Below are 24,079 nucleotides of genomic sequence, written 5' to 3'. Positions count from 1 at the left end.
ATTTGGCCTATCAAGTTAGTAAAATCCAACTCTCATAACAACCTTACTACTTGAGACATTTCATCAAACACTTAGAGTGCACATCTTCTTCTGAGCTCTACCTCATGTTGCGAGGTGGGAATTGCAAGTGGAGAAGGTTATAGTGTAATCTCAATCTCTTGGCAATCACACACCTTCAAGACCTATCTCATGATGTGGCCATCACCATACAATAGTCTATACAAAGTTCACTTCCAACATGAATCAAGTTAATACATCAAGTCACTTCCTAAGATGATGAATCAATGGAAGCATTTGAAATGAACACTTAGCTTTGAATCACAATCTCCAATCTCCAAGCAATTCTTTAATCAATTGTAGTTGGAATCCCCTTAGGAATTTTTAGATCAAGGTGTCAAGTTGTCTAAAACCCCTAGAGAGGATTCTCTCTCTAAAATCTAAAGTACAAGATTGAACAAAGTGTAAAAGACTATCCCCCCCCCCCCCCCCCCCCCCCCCCCCCCCGCAAATGAGAGAAAAACCTTATTTATAGCTACAAATTTTCCGTCAGCCACTCAGCTTAACACTCGATAGTGCCTAAGTGACACGCAGATTACCGCCTCGTGGCAAGCTGCATGACACGCAGAACCAGTGCGCAGAATCTCTTCATCACGAGGCAAGTTACCTCGTGATGAAGGGCCTGGCTTAGCAGAATAGCTTGCAGAAGATTGTTGTCGTGAGGCTACGATCACGCGGTAAAGTTGTGATCTGTAGCAAAGTTGTAGCCCTTTGAGTTTTCGTTCCAATTCCACTTGAATCACCTCATTTGGACATTCCTAACTTAAGATATTCTCAAAATACCAAAATATCACCGAAATTCTCTTCAAATGGCATTGTTTTCTTATATTGCACAAATGCAACTACAATTAGTCCTTATTCATAACTTTATGCGAATGAAGTTATTCTAAGCATATAATAAGCTCAAAATACTCCTATTATAGCATATGATGTCTCTAAGATATCCCAGAAAACATAGCATCTTTGATACTTATCAGTTGTCTGTGTATAAAAGTGCATCGTGGCCTATCTTCTGCACGGGCGCTACACACCCATGCCATGTCAGTGCGCACACACGGCCCATTGCAAGCCCATGCGAGCCGGTGCATCAAACCCTGATTGCACGATATAAAAGCCTCATTTTCCATATCTGAGAGGCAGCAACCACAATAGGGTAGATCAATTTTAGCTTAGAAATTCCTAGAAAGTTTTAGCTTAGATTTGATCCATCAAAGTAGAAAGTGTTTATATTCATTTTGCTCTTGGATTTGGGTTGAGTTCTCCCATCTCAACTTGGAGTCTACAATAGTGAAGTTATCTTCAATTTCTTTGTCTTAATTTGTTCTATGTTATCTTTTATTATGTGCTTAGTTCTTGATAAAATGTCTTGCAGTAGTGGAGTAGTAGATTTAGGGGTTTGGATTAGGGTTGTATTTTCATTTATGTGTTTAAATATGTGAATCTTGTTTAAGGGTAGAAAACTCACTTCTAGAATTTATTCGATTCTGGTTCCGGTTATACAGTGCACGGTTTCGGTTCGAACCGAACCGTGGTCACCCCTAAGTGAATGTGATCTTGTTACGTTGATCCTTGATGTGCACCTAGGATTGGCTTATTTTGGTGAATTGAGAGTGAACCAATGAATTGGGCATGTCCCTTGTTATTAGATTTACCTTAAGCACTTACAGGGCAATTTCTCCTAATCTGCTAGCTCCGTTGTTTTCATTATTACATTTTTAGTGTTTAATTATTTGATGAGTGAACTTGGTTATTATTGTGTTCATCTCCTATCTATGATCATGGTTGCTTGAATTCTTAAAGATCTCATGTCTCGGTGTCTAGAGAATTGATTATTACACAAGTACGTGTCTAACTCCCAATCCTCAGTGGAAAGACAACCCGTAGTACTTATCACTACTTTTGACAACGACCAATAGGCCTAGCTTCTAAAAGGGTAGTTTTAGCTTGTGCTTAACTCCACCTTGCATCAATTTCAAACATTACAAGAGTGATCTCTAGTGGAACGATACCTTAACTCTATACTGTAATTAGATGTAGAAATTTCGTTTTATCAAAATTCAAAACTCATTCTAACCCACCAAATTAATGGTGCATTTGCGAGCTGAGAGTGGTTGGAGAGGTCCACCCACCCAATAAGCATTATTATACTGTATGCCTTGGTCCAACTTACAAGATAGATCGCTATTATAAAATTCATTTTTTTGTTTCATTTATTGACAATTCATTTAATTTGTTGTATACTAAATGAACATTAGTAGCCCACGTCATAATTTGTCCCGATCCAACAATAGTGCTCCAACCACTCTCATATCACTCAATTTACCACATTTGAGTTAGGATATGATGTTTCAGCGCTACAATTGCACCACTCTAACCCACCATTCCTTCCAAAATTTATACTGGTGGCCAAATTAAAGGGCCTAGATGGGGCGCTTCACTGCCCCTGACCTCACTATTTTATAAAATTCCCTAAATCAAAATTTAATGAAGTTTTTTGAATTTACCTGTCAAGTTCGTTTCTACAAGATAGAGTTCCCGAAGAGATGACACGTTCCAGATGTCGCTAGGTAATCTTCCAGAGAGTTCATTGTAAGACATGGAAAGTACTTGAAGTTTGCTGCAACTGGATAGAGCTTGAGGGATTTCTCCATGAATATGGTTTAAGGCAATATCCATATACTCCAATTCCGGAAGGAGATAACAGAGGTCATATGGAAGAGTTCCAGAGAGTTCATTCCCCTGAAAGTCAAGTGCTATTAAAGATGAAATATTGAAGATTGTCCAAGGCAAATCTCCTGCATGTATTAAAAGGCATGCAATATAAGTACGTACACATGGACATATTACATTCTACTATATATTATTAGACCAAAACCAAATTAAAAACCGCACCTGTCAAATTGTTACCACGTAGCAGTAACCGCTCAAGCTTGGAAAAGTTGCCAATTTCAGGTGGTATGCTTCCATGGAATTCATTCTCTCCTAAATTCAAAACTCTTAGTTCCGTACATTTGTGTAGACTTGATGGAATCTGACCACTCAATTCATTTGATCTGAGAGACAATCTTTGTAGCTGCCTGCAGTTATCACAAATGCCCGCGGGAAGCATCCCTGAGAGACTATTGTAATTCATGACTACAACTAGCAAGGAAGAAATGTTGTATATAGTTGCGGGGATGTTTCCAGTGAGATTGTTGTAGGATAGATCCAAACTCTGGAGTTTGGTCAAGAATCCAATGGTTTCTGGGATATGGCCATGGAAACTATTGCTGCTGATATTGAAACTTGTAAGGAATGAGAGGCCACCAATCATCTCAGGAATAGTGCCGTTGAGACCCATATTGAAGAGATTCAATTGGGTCACTCTTTGGTGCTTACCGCTACAAGTGACACCAATCCAGTCACAATATGGAGTATGATGAGACCAGTTGTTGGAGAAGATGTGAAAGGGATCGGACGTAATTGTCGCTTTCAATGCCAATAGAGCAACCTCATCAGCTGAGCTATTTGATGCTCCTGAGGCCACAGCCATGCAAAGGGCAATGACCAAAACCAAACACCGACTCATTGTTACAAAGTGCTCTTTGAAGAAGCTCATAGTATATGCAAACTAAGGAATTTCTTTTTTTAGTGAATTACTAGGAGTTGCAAAATTCACTCATGTCTGAAGACCCAAAGTTATGATATGCCTAAATTAATGTAGTGCAAAATACCATCGACTTATTGAGAGCTATGCGTTAGTTTATTTTGGTGTTGATTTTTTGTTTTTGTTTTTGTTTTTTTGTTTTTGTTTTTTTTTTTTTTTTTTTTTGTTTTTGTTTTTTTTTAATACTCTCCCTGGCAATGATTGTCCCGTGGGTCCCCACTTAGCGGAAATTAATATTTTGGTCTCTCAATTGTTTCTCAACTATTGATGTAATCTTTGATTTTTAATTTCAACCAATTTAATCTTCGAATTAGTCAATTAAATCCTTCTAGGTACTAAATTGACGAAATTTTAAAAATGTGAAAATCCTCATTTTAGTCCCTTAAAGGCTGAAAGCATATGATTATATACCCACATTAATGAAGTGGAAATACCATTGACTTATGGAGAGCTATGCGTTGATTTATTATTATTATTATTATTTTTGGTTGCAGTCTTGAATGGCCGGTTTGGAAAATAATTAAGAAGCGGCTGAGAACTTGGACAAAACAATTGAAAGCTTCCACCAAATTGGCCGGCCAATTGTTATAATTTTAACCGTTTATGATAATTATAACATTGATTTTTCTTTGGTCTTCTTATATAAGAATGATTTTAAAAAATGACTTGACTTTGTTGTCGGATTTGCACTGAGCATTTTTCTGGAAGGCCGAATATTTTAATCCCTCTCCCCCGAAAAATAATGAGTAAATACCAATTTTGGTGTCACGAATATTAGCAAAATGACAGTTTTGATCCACATGTTTAATTCATACTAATTTCTATTCACGACTATTATTGTAGTACCAATTTTCATCCACGACTATTATTTTAGTGTCAAAATTCATCACGCTGGTCATCCATTCGTTTAAGACATGTCGAAATATGAAATTATTAAAGATATTTTCGTCCTTTTCAAATTAAAATCTCAATTTGAGCCTGAATAAAGAGATTTAAGTCCTAAGATCTATTCTAATTCGCAGTTCTCATCCTCAAATTAAGGTAAGATAAGGAGGAGAACTGCGAATTGGGATCGATAGCCAAACCTATCACATTTCTAACTCACTTTCAGGGAATTTTGGATTTGGTGTTTCACTTATGAGAATAGGGATTCACCATAGCCAAACCTATCACATTTTTAACTCACTCGTGAGAAAGGGGAGTTGGAAGAGATAGAGCACACAAGGTGTTTGATTATTTGCCTCACCTAGTCTAGTTGCCATGAGAATGAGATTAGAACTTAGGTGATAGCCCAATGACGATGAGAATGGCGTTGGCACTTGCTAAACTCCCTCACTTTTATTATTGATCTTTGTTTGCCTTAGAAACTTAAAACATTAAGAAACATTTATGCAATCTGAATCCTTACCTTCAATATTGTGTTTTATTTTAATCTATTACTTTATCTTATATTTGTTCTCAATGCAAATAATCATTTCTTTTTGGTTAGCTTTCAAACACTCAATGATCTCATGTTTAACCCCTCTCTACTTAATTCTCTTATAGCCATTCCTAGAGGACGACACTCAGTAAACATCACCACTAAAATCAACTTTCAAATGACGCTGTTGTCGGAGAATAGCATCAGTTTTGAGTAATGAGTCCATTTGGGTTAACATGAGAAATCATTCAAGTTAGAGAGTCTAACCACCACCATTTACTTGTTGTTTTTGCAATTTACATTGTTTATTATTGAACTTCTTGGATACTTGAATTGTTACTACTCTCAGAAGCAACTAGTTCTAGCTACACTCTCTTGTTTTTGTGATTGTAGGTTGATCTAAGATGATGTTTTTTAAGTCAAAATTCTTATGAGAGGATCAATATAAAGAAAGGAGGCTATGAGCCATTTAAAATATGAAGCAGTTTAAACCTGATTAGAAATCAATAAAAGCAATCTAAATATTGAGCACCATTTTGAAGAAAGCAAACTAGTTTACTGCATTGCCAATTGAACCTCGATCAAGATGTATTGTGGGTGAACTTGCGCAGTGTATGCTTAAGTCTTCCTGCAACATCTTCTATGGTAATCCTCTCCACTGGAAAATCAGCTGTGCATTCTACAGTTAATCCCATGACCATCAAGAAGCAATCCTCTATTTCTTGCCCACCTTCTTCTCCTATCAGTAAATTGGAGTCAACAATCTCCATTATTGCATCAGGCAATGAATCAGACACCCATTTCCTCATGCTGAAGTCTCCATGGAACATTTCATCTGTGGGCTTCCTTCTCGAGAATACTTCCATTAGTAGAATCCCAAAACTGTATACATCTCCCATGCTGGATACTATTCCTGCACAACCATACTCTGCAATTGTGCAAACAATATGAACATACAATTACTTCCGTATATCCTAAACTTGAAGCTACAAATTAAATTAAAGAGTTGAGTGAGTTCACCTGGAGCCATGTATCCAACTGTGCCCATGGTTTTTGTCTGCTTAGTGGCCTTATCTTTGTCCAGTAGCTTAGCTATACCAAAGTCACCAACACGTGCAACCATGTTTTCATCTAAAAGAATGTTGCCAGGCTTTAAATCACAATGAACCACTGGAAAAGAATGACCATAATGAAAATACTCGAGGGCATTCGCAACATCCATCATTATTCCTAGCCTCTGATAGATATCTAGGAAATAATTATGTGAATAAAGCCATTTGTCTAGGCTCCCATTGGGCATATACTCTAAAATCAGAGCTTTGAAGACGAGGTTGGAGCAACTGGATATTACTTTGACAAGATTTCAGTGTCGAATATTCCTTAGCACTTGACACTCTACTTCAAAGCTCCTGATTGAATCTTGCACATCCAAATTGAAGACCTTTACAACAGCAACCAACCCAGCAGCAAAAGTCCCCTTGAACACTGAGCTAAAACTCCCTCTCCCAATCAAGTTGCTCTCATCAAAGCTTTCTGTAGCACGAAGAATTTCATAGTATGAAATCTTCTTGAGTGCAACATCAAGTGAATCTTCAACCCGAGGTTCCTGTTGAGAGAGATGTAGAAAGAGTTGTTATTACTTCCTTGTCTCAATGGGGAGACAACAGAGAAATATATACAGACTAAGAGACACAATTCTACAGACACAACCCTACACAACTTCAACAGCTATATTTCTACAGACACAACTTTTGTGTTTCAACATTCCCCCTCAAGCTGGAGCATGTATATCATATGCACCAAGCTTGTTACAAATGTATTCAATCCTATGACTTCTTAAAGCTTTAGTAAATATATCAGCTAATTGATTATTTGAGCCTATAAAAGATGTAGTAATATCTCCAGAAGTAACTTTGTCTCGAACAAAATGGCAATCAATTTCAATGTGTTTTGTCCTTTCATGAAAAACTGGATTTGATGCAATATGCAAAGCTGCTTGGTTATCACAAATGAGCTTCATGGACTCCTTTGTACAAATCTGCAGTTCGGTAAGGAGGTTTTTCAACCACACAAGTTCACATGTTCCAACGGCCATAGATCGATATTCGGCTTCTGCACTTGATCTAGCAACAACATTTTGCTTTTTACTTTTCCAAGAGATTAAGTTACCACCAAGAAAGATACAATATCCAGATGTTGATTTTCTATCCCATGCACCTGCCCAATCTGCATCTGTGTACCCAATAATTTCAAGGTTTCCATGGTCTTTGTATAACAAACCAGTGCCTAGAGATTTTTTAATATATCGTAAAATCCGAATGGCAGCTTCCCAATGACTTTCACGTGGAGATGCCAAGAACTGACTAACAACACTTACCGCAAAAGAGATATCAGGTCGAGTTACAGTTAAATAAAGTAATCTTCCAACCAATCGTCTATATTTTCCCGGATCTTGGATAAGCTCCCCCTGGTCTGGTAGGAGTTTGATATTTGGATCCATAGGAGTGTCAAGAGGTTTACAATTCATCATACCTGTGTCTTCTAGTATATCCAATGCATACTTTCTTTGTGATATGCAAATTCCTTGCTTGGATTGTGCTACTTCAATTCCCAAAAAGTATTTTAACTTCCCGAGATCTTTAGTTTCAAAATGTTGGAAAAGATGTTGTTTCAACAATTGTATTCCTTCAACATCATCTCCTGTAATGACAATATCATCAACATATACAACAAGATAAATGCTCTTACCATGTTGATGTCTATAAAAGACGGAATAGTCAACTTTGCTTCGATTTAAACCAAAATTTTGCACTACTATGCTGAACCGTCCAAACCAGGCACGAGGAGATTGTTTTAGACCATAGAGAGAACGTTTGAGCTTACAAACCAAGTTACTCTCCCCCTGAGCAACAAACCCAGGAGGTTGCTCCATGTAGACTTCTTCCTCTAAATCTCCATGCAGAAATGCATTTTTAATATCTAACTGATGCAAGGGCCAATGATGAACGGCAGCCATAGAAAGAAAGATTCTGACCGAAGCAATTTTAGCTACTGGTGAAAAGGTGTCAGTGTAATCAATCCCAAAAACCTGTGTATATCCTTTGGCTACCAGTCGAGCTTTAAGTCTATCTACCTGTCCATTGGGCCCAACTTTCACAGTATAGATCCATCGGCAACCAACAGTTGTTTTACCTTCGGGTAATGGAACTAACTCCCAAGTCCCCGATGAATGAAGAGCAGCCATTTCATCAACCATAGCCTGACGCCAACCAGGGTGGGAAAGGGCTTCTTTAACAGATTTAGGGGCAGAAACAGAAGATAAACATGTGATAAAAGCATTATATGAAGGTGAGAGACGATCATATGAAATAAAGTTGTATATGGGAAAGGGGTTCCGTGATGACCTGTTACCTACACGACTTGCGATAGGAGAGCTTGTTGCTGGAACCAGGTTCGAGGGCATAGATAGCTCAAGAGATGAATCAGTTGGGATTTCATCGATTTGAACTGTCGTGGGTGGTCGAGAGCGGCGATGATAAGTGTAAGGAAATGGGGTAACACTGTTGTTTTGTAAAGGAGGTTCAGTAGGTGAGGGACTAGGATTTCTAGGTGATGACGGATCTTGAGGTAAATGTACCTCGGTCCCTCCTTGAAAAGTAGGAACAGGAAGAACATCAGGAAAATGAGAGATGGAGGTCGGTAAACTAGACGAAAAGAAAGGTGTTGATTCAAAGAAAGTAACGTCAGAAGATACATAAAAACGATGCTTATCAGGGGAATAACATCTGAAACCCTTTTGCAACCTAGAGTACCCAACAAACATGCATTTTAAGGATTTTGGGGAAAATTTATCACGCCCTGGGGTAGTGTCCCGGACAAAACAGGTGCACCCAAAAATTTTTAAAGGAAGAGTATGAAGGGGCTTATCGGGAAATAAAATAGTATAAGGTATCTTACCATGTAAAACAGATGAAGGCATACGATTTATTAAATAACAGGAATGAAGGATAGCATCTGCCCAGAATTCGGGAGGGACTTTATAGTGGAGAATCATGGTGCAGGCTGTTTCAACGAGATGCCGGTTTTTACGTTCAGATACCCCATTTTGTTGTGGAGTATCGGGACAAGATGACTCAGGGAGGATGCCCGCTGAATCAAGAAAGTTAGATAAAGGAGTTGTAAAGTATTCTCCAGCATTATCACTTCGTAAAGTTTTAATAGACACCCCAAACTGATTTTATCTCATTAACAAATTTTTGAAGAACATTAAGTACTTCAGAACGGTTTTGCATTAAAAAGACCCATGTACAACGAGAAAAATCATCAGTGAAGGTAATAAAATATTTAAAACCAAGAATTGAATTATAACGAAAAGGTCCCCAAACATCAGTATGAACTAAGGAAAAAGGGAAAGCAGCTCTTTTATTAATACGATTAGGAAACGATGTTCTAGAATGTTTGCCAAGCTGACAAGCTTCACACTCTAGGGTAGATAAGTGAGACAAACTAGGGACAAGTCGCCGTAATTTATTAAGGCTAGGATGTCCTAGTCGGTCATGGGCAAGGGAAGGAGGAATGGTAGCAGTGCAAACTGTAGAAGGTTTTGGGGTAGATAATCGATAAAGTCCTTCTGATTCATACCTCGAACCAATCATCTTCCCCGAACGACGGTCCTGCATAATGACAGAATCAGAAGAAAAAGTGACCATACAGTCCAAAGATTTTGTAAGTTGATGAACAGAAATTAAATTGAAAGGACAGTTAGGTATATAAAGAATTGAAGAGAGAGGCAAAGTAGGAAGGGGGGAAGCCTTTCCAATTGCAGTAGCCGTACTCTTGGACCCATTACCGAAAACAATAGATGGAAGGGACTTAGACTTGGTGAAATGAGAAAATAAAGATGAGTTACCAGAGATATGCTCAGAGGCGCCTGAATCGATAACCCATGGTCCGCTCAGGCTAGATTGTGATACAAGGGCAGTATGAGTTCCATCAGTGTGGGCCGCAGGAGTTAAACCAGAAGCTTTGGGAGTGGCTTTAAATCGAACAAACTCTTCATACTCAGCAGCGGAAATGGTTCGAGAATTTGGTTCCCCAGGTTGAGATTGAGCAACACTTGCTTGGGTACGAACCGGTCTCCCATGAAGTTTCCAACACTGATCTCGCGTGTGCCCAGTTCTATTACAATAATCACAAACTCTAGTGCTTTTCTGTCCACCACGATTGTTAGTTCGTCCACGACCTACTTGTGCGACTAGAGCAGATTGTTCGGTAGTGGATGTGTGAGTACCTGGAATGGAGGTGACTTGCAAGAGCCGTTTGAACAACTCGGTGGTCCCCGGGACTTCGTTGCTTCCAAGAACTTGATTCCGGATGCTTTCAAATTCTGGACCTAATTTGGTTAAGAGAAGTATTACAAAGAATTTCTCTCGTTGGGTAAGTTGCTCTGCGGGCGTACCACCAATAGGCATGAGTGTACCAAACTCAGCAATCAAACTTTGGGCTTTGCCAAGAAAAGTTTCCATATCAATACCATCTTTCTTCAAGTTAACCAAATTGTCAACAACATTATAGAATTGAGAGACATCATTAGTGTACAGAGATTGAGCTTGACTCCACACCTCAACACATGTCTTAAAGGGCCGAAATAAAGGTAACAATTGTGGAGAAAGAGACTGCCAAAGGAGACTACAAAGTTGAGCATCTAACCTTTGCCAAACTGACTTTTCTTTTTCCGGTATCATATCCACTCCTTTTTGCAAGTGGTCAACAACACCTTGGCCCATAAACCATAATTCTACGGCATCCGACCAAGAGTGGTAATTTTGAGAACCACATAATCTTTCAGAAGTGATTACCGGATTTCCAGACAGATTAGGCACATAAACAGAGCTCGAAGAAGTAGGTAAATTATTGGCAGGAGAAATACCCGAAGAATTTTCGTCAGAAGACATCGCGACCAAAATGAAATCTGATGGTACAGACGAAATTGCAGAGGGCCGACGAGCCGGACTGGGAAGTTTCGTCGGAAAACCTCGCCGGAGATGGCCTCACGCGCCGGCGCGTGGGGTCGGAGCGCCGGCGACGTGGTGGCGCGTGAAGGCGCGTGGGCGGTGTTCCGGTGACCGGAAAAGGTGGGCCGGGGTCGCCGGAGACTGGAGATGAAGGTTGTAGTATTATTTTGACAAAAGAGCACACCTTTAGGAAGTAATCTGAGAAAATAGTTTCGGATGAACAGTACTTGTTACTGTTCACCGAAAAAAATTTCAAAATTTTTCAAATTGTTGGCTTGATACCATGTTGAGAGAGATGTAGAAAGAGTTGTTATTACTTCCTTGTCTCAATGGGGAGACAACAGAGAAATATATACAGACTAAGAGACACAATCCTACAGACACAACCCTACACAACTTCAACAGCTATATTTCTACAGACACAACTTTTGTGTTTCAACAGTTCCCTTCGTTTGTTTCTCTTCCAAAACGTAAGCAACCAAACCAGTAGAACAACAACAACAATCACAGATACAAGAGATGGCAAAACATACTTGAGTAATAAGGCAATGTTTCTCGGTTTTCCTTTACCTTCTTTGCATTCCATGACATGGAATCGAGAAGCTCCACATAATTCCTTGTTACCCATGAACGATTCCATGCTAAATTTTGCAAAGGGTCCACCATTTGGAATTTTACCACTTAGATCATTAAAAGACAGGTTTAGATGCACTAGATCTTTGAGCTTCTCCATCGACTTTGGAATACCCCCAGAGAGGCTGTTATTAGATAAATCTAATGCTTGCAAGCTTATGAGATTACCAAATGACTGAGGAATAAGACCTTGAAGCCTATTTGATGATAGAGCTAGAGATTAAGCAAATTCTGAAGTTGCCCAATGGTGTAAGGAATTTCTCCAGAAAATTGGTTACCTGAAATATTGAGGTATACCATGTTGTGCATACTTCCAATTTCAGGAGACAAGGGAGCACTAAGAAAATTGTTGGACAAGTCCAGCTCCAAGAGATCCTTGTTGTTCCAGAACCCAAGTGGTATTGCAGATGTAAATAAATTGGAACCTAGATAGATATTTCTCAAAGAAGATATATTCCCAAAACAACTTGGTATTTTTCCTGAGAGCTTATTATCTCCAAGATCCAATTCAGATAACTCCTTCAAAAAACACATGGTGTTTGGTATTGATCCCTCAATTTTATTGTTATGTACAAATAAACCCTGTAACCTCAGCAAATGTCCCAATGTTCCAGGAAGCGAACCTGAGAAGTTGTTATAGGACAGGTCCAGAGAAATCAAGTTGTTGAAGTTGCTGATTCCACTAGGTATGCTGCCTTTTAAGTGACAATTTCTTGCATACAAGACTTCCAATGATGACGACTTATTGCCAACATATAACAAGTTGGGAAGAACTGTGTTGAATAGATTGCGGGCCAAAATAACCATTTTTAAATTCTTGCACTTCGACAATGAAGTGAGTAGGCCCAGTTCATTGGCCGATGGGTCATTTGTGATATGGTTTTCTTCTATGCTAAAATATTGAAGTTGGTGTAAATTTTCAACCATCAGAGGTACATGGCCACTGAACATGTTAAGCCCAAGATCAAGCAGTATGAGTTGGGAGGCATTTGATATAGTGCTAGGAATGGTTCCACTGAATTGGTTGTCGCTGAGAAGAAGTGCTTCAAGACTTGGTGAAATCCAATGTCTTAGGCCTGGTTCAAGATTGCCAACAAGCTTATTTGATGACAACTCAATCTTTTGTAATCCTGAGATGTTGAAAATGGAGGATGGTATTTCACCACTAAAAATATTTAAACTAAGTGACAATCCTTTAAGATTTGATAGCCTTCCTAGCTCTGGAGGAATGTTACCGTCCAAATTGTTATCCTTAACAACAAAATTCTCCAATGTCGATATATTGCCAATTGAAGGGGGTATTGTACCAGTCAAGCGGTTTACAAAAACTCTAAACTCTCGAAGGTTTGACAACTTTCCAATCTCTTTTAGCAAGTATCCTGTAAGTTATGTATAAGTTTAGGAGCGAATCTCTACTGGAGGCCAAATTAAATGGCCTAGTTGGGGCGCTTCACGGCCACTGTCACTATTTAATAAAATTCCCTAAATCAAAATTTCATGAAGCTTTTTGAATTTACCTGTCAACTTCATTTCTGCAAGATAGAGTTCCCGAAGAGATGACACGTTCCAGATGTCGCTAGGTAATCTTCCAGAGAGTTCATTGTAAGACATGGAAAGTACTTGAAGTTTCCTGCAACTGGATAGAGCTTGAGGGATTTCTCCATGAATATGGTTTACGCCAATATCCATATACTCCAATTCCGGAAGGAGATAACAGAGGTCATTTGGAAGAGTTCCAGAGAGTTCATTCCTCTGAAAGTCAAGTGCTATTAAAGATGAAATATTGAAGATTGTTCAAGGCAAATCTCCTGCATGCATGTATTAAAAGGCAGTATAAGTACACAGACATATTACATTCTACTATATATTATATAAATTGGTAGCCATATATGTCACTAAAATTAGGCCAAAAACAAAGCTCACCTGCCAAGTTGTTGCCATATAGCAATAACATCTCGAGCTTGGAAAAGTTGCCAATTTCAGGTGGTATGCTTCCATGGAATTCATTCTCTCCTAAATTCAAAACTCTTTATGGGTGTGTTTGGTTCGCACATAGGAATCGGAATCGGAATGGGTATCAAATACTTGGTAATGGTAATGGGTTTTGGTGAAAGTATTTAACATGTTTGGTAGTAGGTGGAATGGGAATGGTTACTAATAGTAGTGCTTGAAAATGAATAAGGGAATGAAACCTTTATTGTATTTGGGTATGGGTTTTTCAATTGATGGGGTATTCGAAACCCATAGTAGTGTTCTAAAAACCTATCAACCAAACAACAACAATCACTTTCATACCCATTCCTATGGGCAAAACCCACCAACCAATACATTTGTGTAGACTTGATGGAATCTGACCACTCAATCGATTTGATCTAAGAGACAAGCTTTGTAGCTGCCTGCAGTTATCACAAATGCCCGCCGGAAGCATCCCTGAGAGAATATTGTATTCCATGACTACAAATCGCAAGGAAGAAATGTTGTATATAGTTGCGGGGATGTTTCCAGTGAGATTGTTGTAGGATAGATCCAAATTTTGTGAAAATTTTATATACTAAATACTCACAACTTACCTACTGAATGTTCACAATTTGAATTGTGAACATTCAATATATAAATTGTGTATTTTGACCCGAATCCACCTTGCAAGGTGGACCTGAGTCCATGGCATATCTATTGGCGTGATTTGGATTTGGCTTTAAAAAAAATACGTAGACCGACTTAGTTAGTATATATAGGAGGGTTTCACCCTCACTTCTCATCTTCATCTTGTTCCAACAACTACTACACTCTACTTGTAATCTTCACTATGTAACGTCACTTTGCTTATAATCCACTCTACATTGCAATCTACACCCCGTCTAACCAATTCAATCACGTGTAATCACATTGTTACTAGCTCGTAATACTACTCATCCTCGGACCGCTCTGTCGTTACTCGGTAGACCGACCCCCGGTAGACCAACTGACTCGTCGAGCGACTTCGTCACTCGTTCAGAAACATACGTATTCGTAACCCCGATTCCATTTACACTATCAAGTACCATTAAAGTGTTATTCTAATTCAATTACAGTTTTATTTGACAATATCCAGTCAATATGTGAGAGCTGCTATTGAATTTCATTTTGTACATATTGTACTTTCATTACAATATTATACACATTGTTGTTTCTTTTCATTAAAAGAAACGGCGTTAATTGTTTTGGATTTGAACGATTGGTGAATTTTGTGGGGCTTGTTGATGGACTTATAATGTGAATGGGTTTAATAAGTCAACTACTCCGCCTATACCTTAAATCATATGACCAGTTCAGCAATTCTGCATTTCTTTGTTCAGATTTGGCGTCGACTAGATACATCACAGAAGGCCATGTCTTCATCCACACTTGACCGCAATGTCAATCGTTATGCTGTGCATCCGTATGCACCATGCATGGTGCATACGGACATGGTGCATACGGATGCCAAAACGACGTCGTTTTATTAAAAAAACGCGCGTCTCCCTTCTAAAAAAAATTCAGGTTCGATTCTCAGCAACAACATTATATTGTTCATTCATTCTGGAATTTTAGTTCATAGATTATGGAATTATAGTTCATTGATTATGGAATTATAGTTCATCAATTATGGAATTGTAGTTCATCGATTCTGAAATTTTAGTTTATAGATTATGGAATTTTAGTTCATTCATTCTGGAATTTTTAGTTCATAGATTAGATTATGGAATTATAGTTCATCGATTATGGAATTATAGTTCATATGTTATTGCTGGGAATCGAACCTGATTTTTTTTTTTAAGGGGAGACGCGCGTTTTATTAAAACGACGTCGTTTTTGCATCCGTATGCACCATGCACAGCATAATTTGCCCCGCAATGTAGGGTGTTGTAAATCACCAATTCTCTAATAAAAAGGCCCCCTAATTTAATAAAAATCGTATGGATATACACATACAATAAAAAGGATGATAGAGTGCATTTAAAACACTAATTTGTACACTTGCAGTATGAAAAAGTTTTTGCTTATTAATTAGCTTTCTGCATACACCACGGAAATAATAATATTCGTCTAACATCAAAATAGGATAAAATATGCCATTATTGAGCTACGTGTCAATCGGAAACAGACTAATTTACCTCATTGTAATCCTTTGTCAATTAGGGTCATAAAACAGGATTTAAACAGTGCATTTTCTTGAATAGTGTCTGTGAATTTCTCTTGTTATCTAAAATAGATGGCAAACTAATTTATTACTAAACCAATGGAGACATTTTGGTTGAATTTGTGCAGCGCATGCTTGAGTCTCACTATGACATCTTCCATGCTAATCCTATCCTCTGGAAAATCATATGTGCATTCCATAGCTAATTCCATCACCATCAAGAAGCACTCCTCTATTTCTTGCCCTGCACCTTCTTCTCTTGTCACTAAATTAGAGTCAACGATCTCCATTATTGCATTAGCCAATGAATCAGACACCCATTTCTTTATGGTGAAGTCTCCATAGAACATCTCATCTGTGGGCTTCCTTCTCGTGATTACTTCCATTAGTAGAATCCCAAAACTATATACATCTCCCATGCTAGATACTATTCCGGCAGAACCATACTCTGCAATTGTGCAAAAAATATGAACATACAATTACTTCCATATATCCTAAACTTGAAGCTACAAATTAAATTAGAAAGCTGAGTGAGTTCACCTGGAGCCATGTATCCAACTGTGCCCATGGTTTTTGTCTGTTTAGTGGCCTTATCTCTGTCCAGTAGCTTAGCTATACCAAAGTCACCAACATGTGCAACCATGTTTTCATCTAAAAGAATGTTACCAGGCTTCAAATCACAATGAACCACTGGAAAAGAATGGCCATGATGCAAGTACTCGAGCGCATTCGCAACGTCCATCATTATTCCTAGCCTCTGATAAATATCTAGGAAATAATTATGTGAATAGAGCCATTTGTCCAGGTTCCCGTTGGGCATATACTCTAAAATCAAAGCTCTGAAGTCGAGGTTGGAACAACTGGTTATTACTTTGACAAGATTTCTATGCCGAATATTCCTTAGCACTTGACACTCTACATCAAAGCTCCTGACTGAATCTTGCACATCCAAATTGAAGACTTTTATAGCAGCAATCACCCCATCAACAAAAGTGCCCTTGAACACTGAGCTAAAACTCCCCCTCCCAATCAAGTTGCTCTCATCAAAGTCTTCTGTAGCACCAAGGATTTCATAGTATGAAATCCTCTTGAGGGCAACATCAAGTGAATTCTCAACTTGGGGTGCCCTTCGTTTATTTCTCTTCCAAAACGTAAGCGACAAAACCAATAGAATAGCAACAACAACAACCACTGATACAAGAGATGGCAAAACATACTTGTGAAATATGGCAGTGTTTCTCGGTTTTTCTTTACCTTCTTTGCATGGCATGACATGGAACCTAGAAGCTCCACATAATTCCTTGTTGCCCATGAATGATTCCATGCTAAATTTTGCAAATGGTCCATCATCTGGAATTTTACCACTAAGTTCATTGAAAGACATGTTCAAGTACACGAGATACTTGAGCTTCTCCATCGACTTTGGAATACCACCCGAGAGGCTGTTGTTAGATAAATCTAACTGTTGCAAGCTTAACAGACTACCAAATGATTGAGGAATAGGACCACGAAGCCTATTTGATGATAGAGAAAGAGTAATCAAATTCTGGAGTTGGCCAATGGCGTCGGGAATTTCTCCTGAAAATTGGTTGCCTGACAAATCTAATGTTACAATGCTGTGCAAACTACCAATTTCAGGAGACAGGGGAGCACTAAGAGAATTGTAGGACAAGTCCAGCTCCAAGACATCCTTGTTGTTCCAGAACCCAAGTGGTATTGCAGATGTAAATAAATTGTAACCTAAATATATTTTCCTCAAAGAAGATACATTACCTAAACAGCTTGGTATTTTCCCCGAGAACTCATTCATTCCAAGATTCATTTCAGATAAGTCATTCAAATAACACAAAGTTTTTGGTAGTGAACCCTCAAGTTCATTATTACCAAGCTTTAAACCTTGTAACCTCTGCAAACGTCCCAATGTTTTAGGAAACGAACCTACGAGCAAGTTGTTACCCAAATCCAAATCATACAAGCTACTAAAGTTGCTAATTCCACTTGGAATCCTGCCTCTAAATTGACAATAATCACCATACAAGATTTTCAGTGGCAAAGACGTACTATTGCCTACGTCTAACAAGTTGGGAAGAACTGTGTTGAGCGGATTAGCAGTCAAAATAATTGTATGCAAATCCTTGCATTTCAACAATGAAGTGAGTAGGCTTAGATCATTGGCTGATGGATCATTTGTGATTTGGTTGTTTTCTATGGCAAAATATTGAAGTTGGTGCAAATTTTCAACTACCAAAGGTACATGGCCACTTAATATGTTATGCCCAAGATCAAGGCGTTCGAGTTGGGAGGCATTTGATATGGAGCTTGGAATGCTTCCGGTGAATAGGTTAAATTGGATATAAACTTCTATGAGACTTGGGGACATCCAATTTCTTAGGCTTTGGTGAAGATTGCCAGAAAGTTTATTAAATGACATCTCAATAAACTGTAATCCAGAGATATTGTTGAAAATTGAGGATGGTATATTGCCACTAAAATTATTTGATCGAAGTGACAGTTGTTGAAGACTTGAAAGCTTTCCAAACTCTAGGGGAATATTACCATCCAAATTGTTGTCTGCAACAACAAAAATCTCCAAAGCCGAAAGATTTCCAATTGAAGGAGGTATCATACCTGTCAACCGGTTATCAAAAACTCTCAAATCTCTAAGCCTTGACAACTTCCCAATTTCATTTGGTAGGTTTCCTGAACAATTATGCAATAAATCTAATAAAAAAAAACTCTAGTATCAAATTTAAAAATAAATAAATAAATTGAAGGGTAGGGGTAGGGGAGGAGGAGGGGGTTATATAAGTTACCTAATAATTTCATTTTTGCAAGTTGAAGCTGCTCAAGAGATGACATGTTGTAGATGCTACAAGGTATTGTTCCAGAGAGTTGATTCGCAGACAAGGAAAGTACTTTAAGGCTCCTGCAACTGGATAGGGCTGGAGGGATTTCTCCATGAATTTGGTTTATGGCAAGACGCAGAACCTCCAATTTTGGAAGGGAATAACAGAGGTCATTTGGAAGAAGGCCAGAGATTTCATTCGCCTGAAGGTTAAGTATTACTAGAGATGAAATATTGAAGATTGTCCAAGGCAAATCTCCTGCGAATTAAATCATGAAATTAATTAAAGACAATTTAGTTAATTTTAAGCATATATGCATAGGGATTAGGGATTAGGGATGATATCAATCAGGTGAGAACCAGTCTGAACCTGTAAACTTGTGAACTACTGAAAGATTGCATCGCAACGACTAAGTGATTGCACTTCAACGACTCCTAAACAACATTGGTGGATGTACAAAGGGGTGTGCAAACTTCGGAGAATTTTCGGTTAACGGATCGAACCGACAAAGTTCGATTAATCGTTTTTTAACTAAATTTTTTCGATTCGATTAATGGTTAAAGAAATTTTAAAACTTCGGTTAACGGTTAATTCAATTCAAAAGTGTCAGTAAACCGAATTAACCGAAGTTTTTAATATATATATATATATATATATAGTACTTGTGTAATACTAATATAAATATATAATGGACTATGGATGTTTAGACTTTAGATTTTTGATCCCTGATTTGAAGTTAGGGATTAATTTATTATGATATGTATTGTATTTTAATTGGATTTATTATTTTAAGTGATTTTTAAGATTTTAAATTTATCTTTAAAAAGTTTGGTTAATCAGTTAACCAAAAAAAATTTCGATTCGATTAATTCGATAACACAAATATCGATTTGGTTAACGGTTAATTGTTTAAAAAGTTCGATTAATTCGATTCGTTTAACCGATTGAACACCCCTAACAATGGGGACTGTAGGGGCAATTGCCCCCACTCATCCTCCTCCCGTAACCCTTTTATATACATATAAAATAGGAATTACTAAAGATTTCAGTAGATTAGTTGATTGAAACAAATCCCACTAGGAGCACTTTTCTGTATTTGTAGTTTCTTTTCTTTATTTTAGCCCTTCCAATCCTTTAGTAAATTAAATATTTTTTCAAGTTTATTTTTTTTGAGAATGTAGTCCACAAGTTTATATTATACTTCATTATATTCAAATTAATCATTTAGTTAATATAAACCACAATTATATATTATACTTCATTGTATTCCAATTAATCTACAAAAATTTAAAATTGATTTAACTAAAAGAAAATTAAAATTAAAGTATTTTTATAAATATATTGTATTTTATATTTAAACTATTTTATTTAATCCATTATGTTTCATATTTTGCCATAAATATTTTTATAGCATTTCAAAGTGTTTTAAAATTTAACCCTACCCAAGTATAGTTTTGGCTCCGCCCCTAACTATCCTATAATCTGTTTCTAAAATCACTTGAACTATACCCTCAGTCACATAATTTTCTAGATCCGCCCTGGCTACACAGTGTAGTGCAATCTTTCAATAATTAGCAAGTTTACATATTAAGGTCAGTTCGCACCTGATATGAACAGATGATATTGCATTCAAAAAATGAACAGATGATATTATATATGTAAATTGGTAGCGATATGATGCATATATATTATGTTACTCACCTGTCAAATTGTTACGAAGTAGTATTAACTGCTCGAGCTTGGAGGAGTTGCCAATTTGAGGTGGTACGCTTCCATGAAATTCATTATCTGCTAAGTCCAAAACTCTAAGTTCCATACATTTATGTAGACTTGATGGAATGTGACCACTGAATCCATTTGCCGAAAGATACAAGGCTTGTAACAGCCTGAAGTTATCACAAGTGCCCCCTGGAAGCGTCCCTGAGAGTTGATTGTTTCTCAAGTCTACTAAACGCAAGGAAGAAACGTTGTACAAAGTTGCCGGAATGTTTCCAGTGAGACTGTTGTAGGACAAATCCAAACTCTGGAGTTTGGTCAAGAATCCAATGTTGTCTGGGATATGGCCATGGAAACCATTAGCGCTGATGTTGAAAGTCGAAAGGAATGAGAGGTGACCAATCTCCTTAGGAATGGTGCCAATGAGTCCCATATCGAAGAGATTCAATTGGGTCACTCTTTGGTGTTTAGCATTGCAAGTAACACCAATCCAATCACAATAGGGAGTTTGATGAGACCAGTTGTTAGACAAGACGCCAAAAGGATCGGATGTTATGGTTGCTTTCAACGCCAATAGGGCAGCCTTATCATCAGCAGAGCTATTATTGGAAGGCTGATGATGAGTTGCCATGCAAAGCTGGGATAGCATTAGAACAACCAAAACCAAGCACCTTTCCATTGATACCAACTGCTCTGTGAAGAAGAAGCTCAGCATCATATATGCAAGCTATGCTAAAGAATGTTTTTTTTTTTTTTTTTTAGTGATTTACTGGGAGTTGCAAGATTGACTCATGTCTGAAAACCCCAAGATATGCCTTCATGCATGATGCATATATAACCTACAATTGTACTGTTATACCATTGACTAGGTCCACATGGTATTGTTGACTAGTTCAAAAACAAGATTCAAATTATGACTTGTTTGACCACTATTAGCTGTTTGACTTGTTAAACAACTGATATGAGTGTTTGATTAATTAAATTTTTGTAATAGCTTATTGATCCAAAACACAAAAATTCAAAAGCTGCTTTGAGCAGCTTTTTGAGAAAGTCAGTTCGTATGTAATCAACAATCACCTAACAACTAATTTACCAAACATCTTTCTACAGTCAGCTAATGTTTTCAACTAGTCAAATCCACTAACACAATCAACTAACAGCTATTTACCAAACACCCCTTTGTCATTTGCATGCAAATACATGTTAACTGCAAGCATATAATTTAAATGTTGTTTTGAATTAAGATCCACAATGCAAGGTGGACCTTGTCAATGGTATAATTAATTTGCCCATATATAGTCTTAACACCATTGACGGATTTTGGACCCAAAGCTATGATATATGCCCACATTAATGGAGTGGAAATACCATTGACTTATGGAGGGCAATTTATATCCTACACCACGGTGCGCGTTGCACTATGCGTCCAGATGCAAAACGACGTCATTTTAATTTTTTTTTTTTTTGAAATTTCCCACCCCAGTGAATGGCAGTAGTTTTTTCTTAAAAAAAACCCCGCTGTTCAAGAATGTACATAATGTTATACTAGAATACACATAATGTTATACATGAATGTACATAATTATATAACAAAATATACATACTCTTTTTAAAAGATAATACACATAATCTAACATAATACATAATAAACATAAACTTTTAACATAATACACATCAACTCTTAACATAATACACACAAATTTTCTGATTCGGATGTACATAATTGTATAAAAAGAATGTACATAATTGTATAAAAAATACACATAACTGTATGAACCAATACACATAACGTTGTGAACAAATACACATAACGTTGTAAACAAATACACATAATCTCAGCAACTTCCTACCGCGCCTCCCAACACTACCCCAAAACGACGTAGTTTTGGGAGGCGCACGGCGCACAATGCTATGTGCGCCGTGGTGTAGGATATAACGATTGCTTATGGAGAGCTATGCGTTGAATTTTTATTTTTATTTTTATTTTAATTATTATTATTTTTTGGTTGCAAACTTGATTGGTTTGGGAAATAATTAAGAGGCGGTTGAGAGCTTGGACAAAACAATTGAAAGCTTCCACCAAATTGGCCAATTGTAATAATTTTAACCGTTTATGATAATTATATAACACTGATTTTTCTTTGGTCATCTTATACACGGAGTATGATTTTAAAAATGACTTGACTTCCTTTCAAAAGAAAAATAAATAATAATAATAAAGTGACTTGACTTTGTTGTCGGATTTTCACTGAGCATTTTTTTGGAAGGCCGAATATTTCGATCCCTCTTCCAAGAAAAATTATTAAGGTTAGTGGATAACTAGACGAGATTTTTGTCATATGATGATGTATTGTTTTATATTTTGGATGTTGGAAATTGGAAGTTGGAACACAAATAATTTAATTAAAATACATATTTAATACGTATATGGACGAAATTAAATATTTTTAATGTAGCAAATAACACATGAAAATATTTTTATCAGGTAATGCAAAATTTTTTACTTAAAACCTTTTGCTTGCTCTAAATATTTATTTTAATAGTAAAATTATATTTATTTCATTTTGGACTATGTGGTCTAATGGTACCCGGGTTGGACTTCCGTTTGGAAGGTTGTGAGTTCAAGCCTCAGTGGAGGCGTTATTAGCTCTTTGTGTTTCAGTAGGTTGAAAAAGTATATGAACAGATACTACAATGTAATAGAGCTAGTAACATTCAAAAAAAAATATTTATTTCATTTTAATATCTCGACTATAGTAACATTTTGACTTAATTAGTAAAAAAATCTCTAAATGATGACACCCTACTATATTTAAGGACTAAGCTAAAGGTGGAACTATAAAAATGTAACTATTGTCCAAAAGTTTCGACCTAAAATTCTTTGACTATATGAAATTGAAATATATGTATTTAATCTTAACAAAAAAAAATTAAATTAATAGTAAGATTATACATTTAATATTTTATATATTTTATTTTTAACATGTAACGGAGAGATTATACCAATTATAAAGGATATATACTTATATTTTAAGGTCTATGCATTAGTTTTTATTTGGTCATCTTATACCCCCTGACGGGGCTGGGGAAGTCTCTGTCGGAATTGTATGACCATTGACCAGTCTGGACTCGGATTCCAATTTCAAACACGGTAGCAAGCTCCATTGAAACTCTATCGTCACGCTTGGATTTTGGAATAAATTTAGAATAAAATATTATTTATGAGAATAATGTTATTTTTTCTCGTAAATATTAAATAAGTATATATGGACATTATTAGTTGTAGAGGCGAAAGATTAATACAGAACAGATAGTTTGAAAAAAAAAAAAAAAAAACACTTAAAAACACATCCATAAGTATTATTGTATATGAGCCAAAAATCAAAACACATCAAAACTTGGACCTTTCCTATGTAAAGAATAAAAATAAAAATATCACTATTACTATTTCTAAAAAGGCAAAAAAGAGTAAAAATCCAATAATAACAGTGAGAATCAAACCTTGAACCTTTCCTAAAGTAATAAAGGAATAACTTGTCATCTTTTCTAATGAGGTGCTGGAATGATTTGAGAACAAAACTGTGATTA

General features: G+C 36.9%; 3 protein-coding genes across 5 annotated transcripts in view; all 3 read right to left on the bottom strand.

The window, feature by feature from the left end:
• Positions 1-13,794, bottom strand: part of LOC109156827 (probable LRR receptor-like serine/threonine-protein kinase At3g47570) — a 43,470-nt gene extending 29,676 nt beyond the window's left edge. The window contains exon 1 of the mRNA XM_019304685.1: positions 13,694-13,794. Within this exon, the coding sequence (XP_019160230.1) occupies positions 13,694-13,724 (31 nt within the window). The 5' untranslated portion in view covers positions 13,725-13,794. The remainder of the gene's footprint in view (positions 1-13,693) is intronic.
• LOC109156835 (probable LRR receptor-like serine/threonine-protein kinase At3g47570) lies at positions 5,610-6,434 on the bottom strand. The gene is made up of 2 exons (XM_019304692.1): positions 6,144-6,434; positions 5,610-6,051 (listed from the first exon to the last, which is right to left on the bottom strand). The coding sequence occupies exons 1-2, from the start codon at positions 6,421-6,423 to the stop codon at positions 5,705-5,707; spliced, it is 627 nt and encodes a 208-aa protein (XP_019160237.1). The 5' UTR covers positions 6,424-6,434; the 3' UTR covers positions 5,610-5,704.
• A 1,978-nt stretch (positions 13,795-15,772) lies between the features above and the next one.
• LOC109156825 (LRR receptor-like serine/threonine-protein kinase EFR) overlaps positions 15,773-24,079 on the bottom strand; it is a 44,904-nt gene continuing 36,597 nt past the window's right edge. For 2 of the 3 annotated variants that reach the window (XM_019304683.1, XM_019304682.1), the window contains 2 exons: positions 16,470-18,629; positions 15,773-16,377 (listed from right to left, as the gene is read on the bottom strand). In XM_019304683.1, the coding sequence (XP_019160228.1) occupies positions 16,010-16,377; positions 16,470-18,629 (2,528 nt within the window). In that variant the 3' untranslated portion in view covers positions 15,773-16,009. Of the gene's footprint in view, positions 16,378-16,469; positions 18,630-18,742; positions 19,034-20,476; positions 21,188-24,079 lie in introns of those variants that run through there. The other variant, XM_019304684.1, reaches the window with a different exon arrangement.

This window comes from Ipomoea nil, unplaced genomic scaffold (assembly GCF_001879475.1).
Source record: "Ipomoea nil cultivar Tokyo-kokei standard unplaced genomic scaffold, Asagao_1.1 scaffold2759, whole genome shotgun sequence".
Taxonomy (NCBI): domain Eukaryota; kingdom Viridiplantae; phylum Streptophyta; class Magnoliopsida; order Solanales; family Convolvulaceae; genus Ipomoea; species Ipomoea nil.
This window is presented reverse-complemented; position numbering and strand designations above follow the sequence as displayed.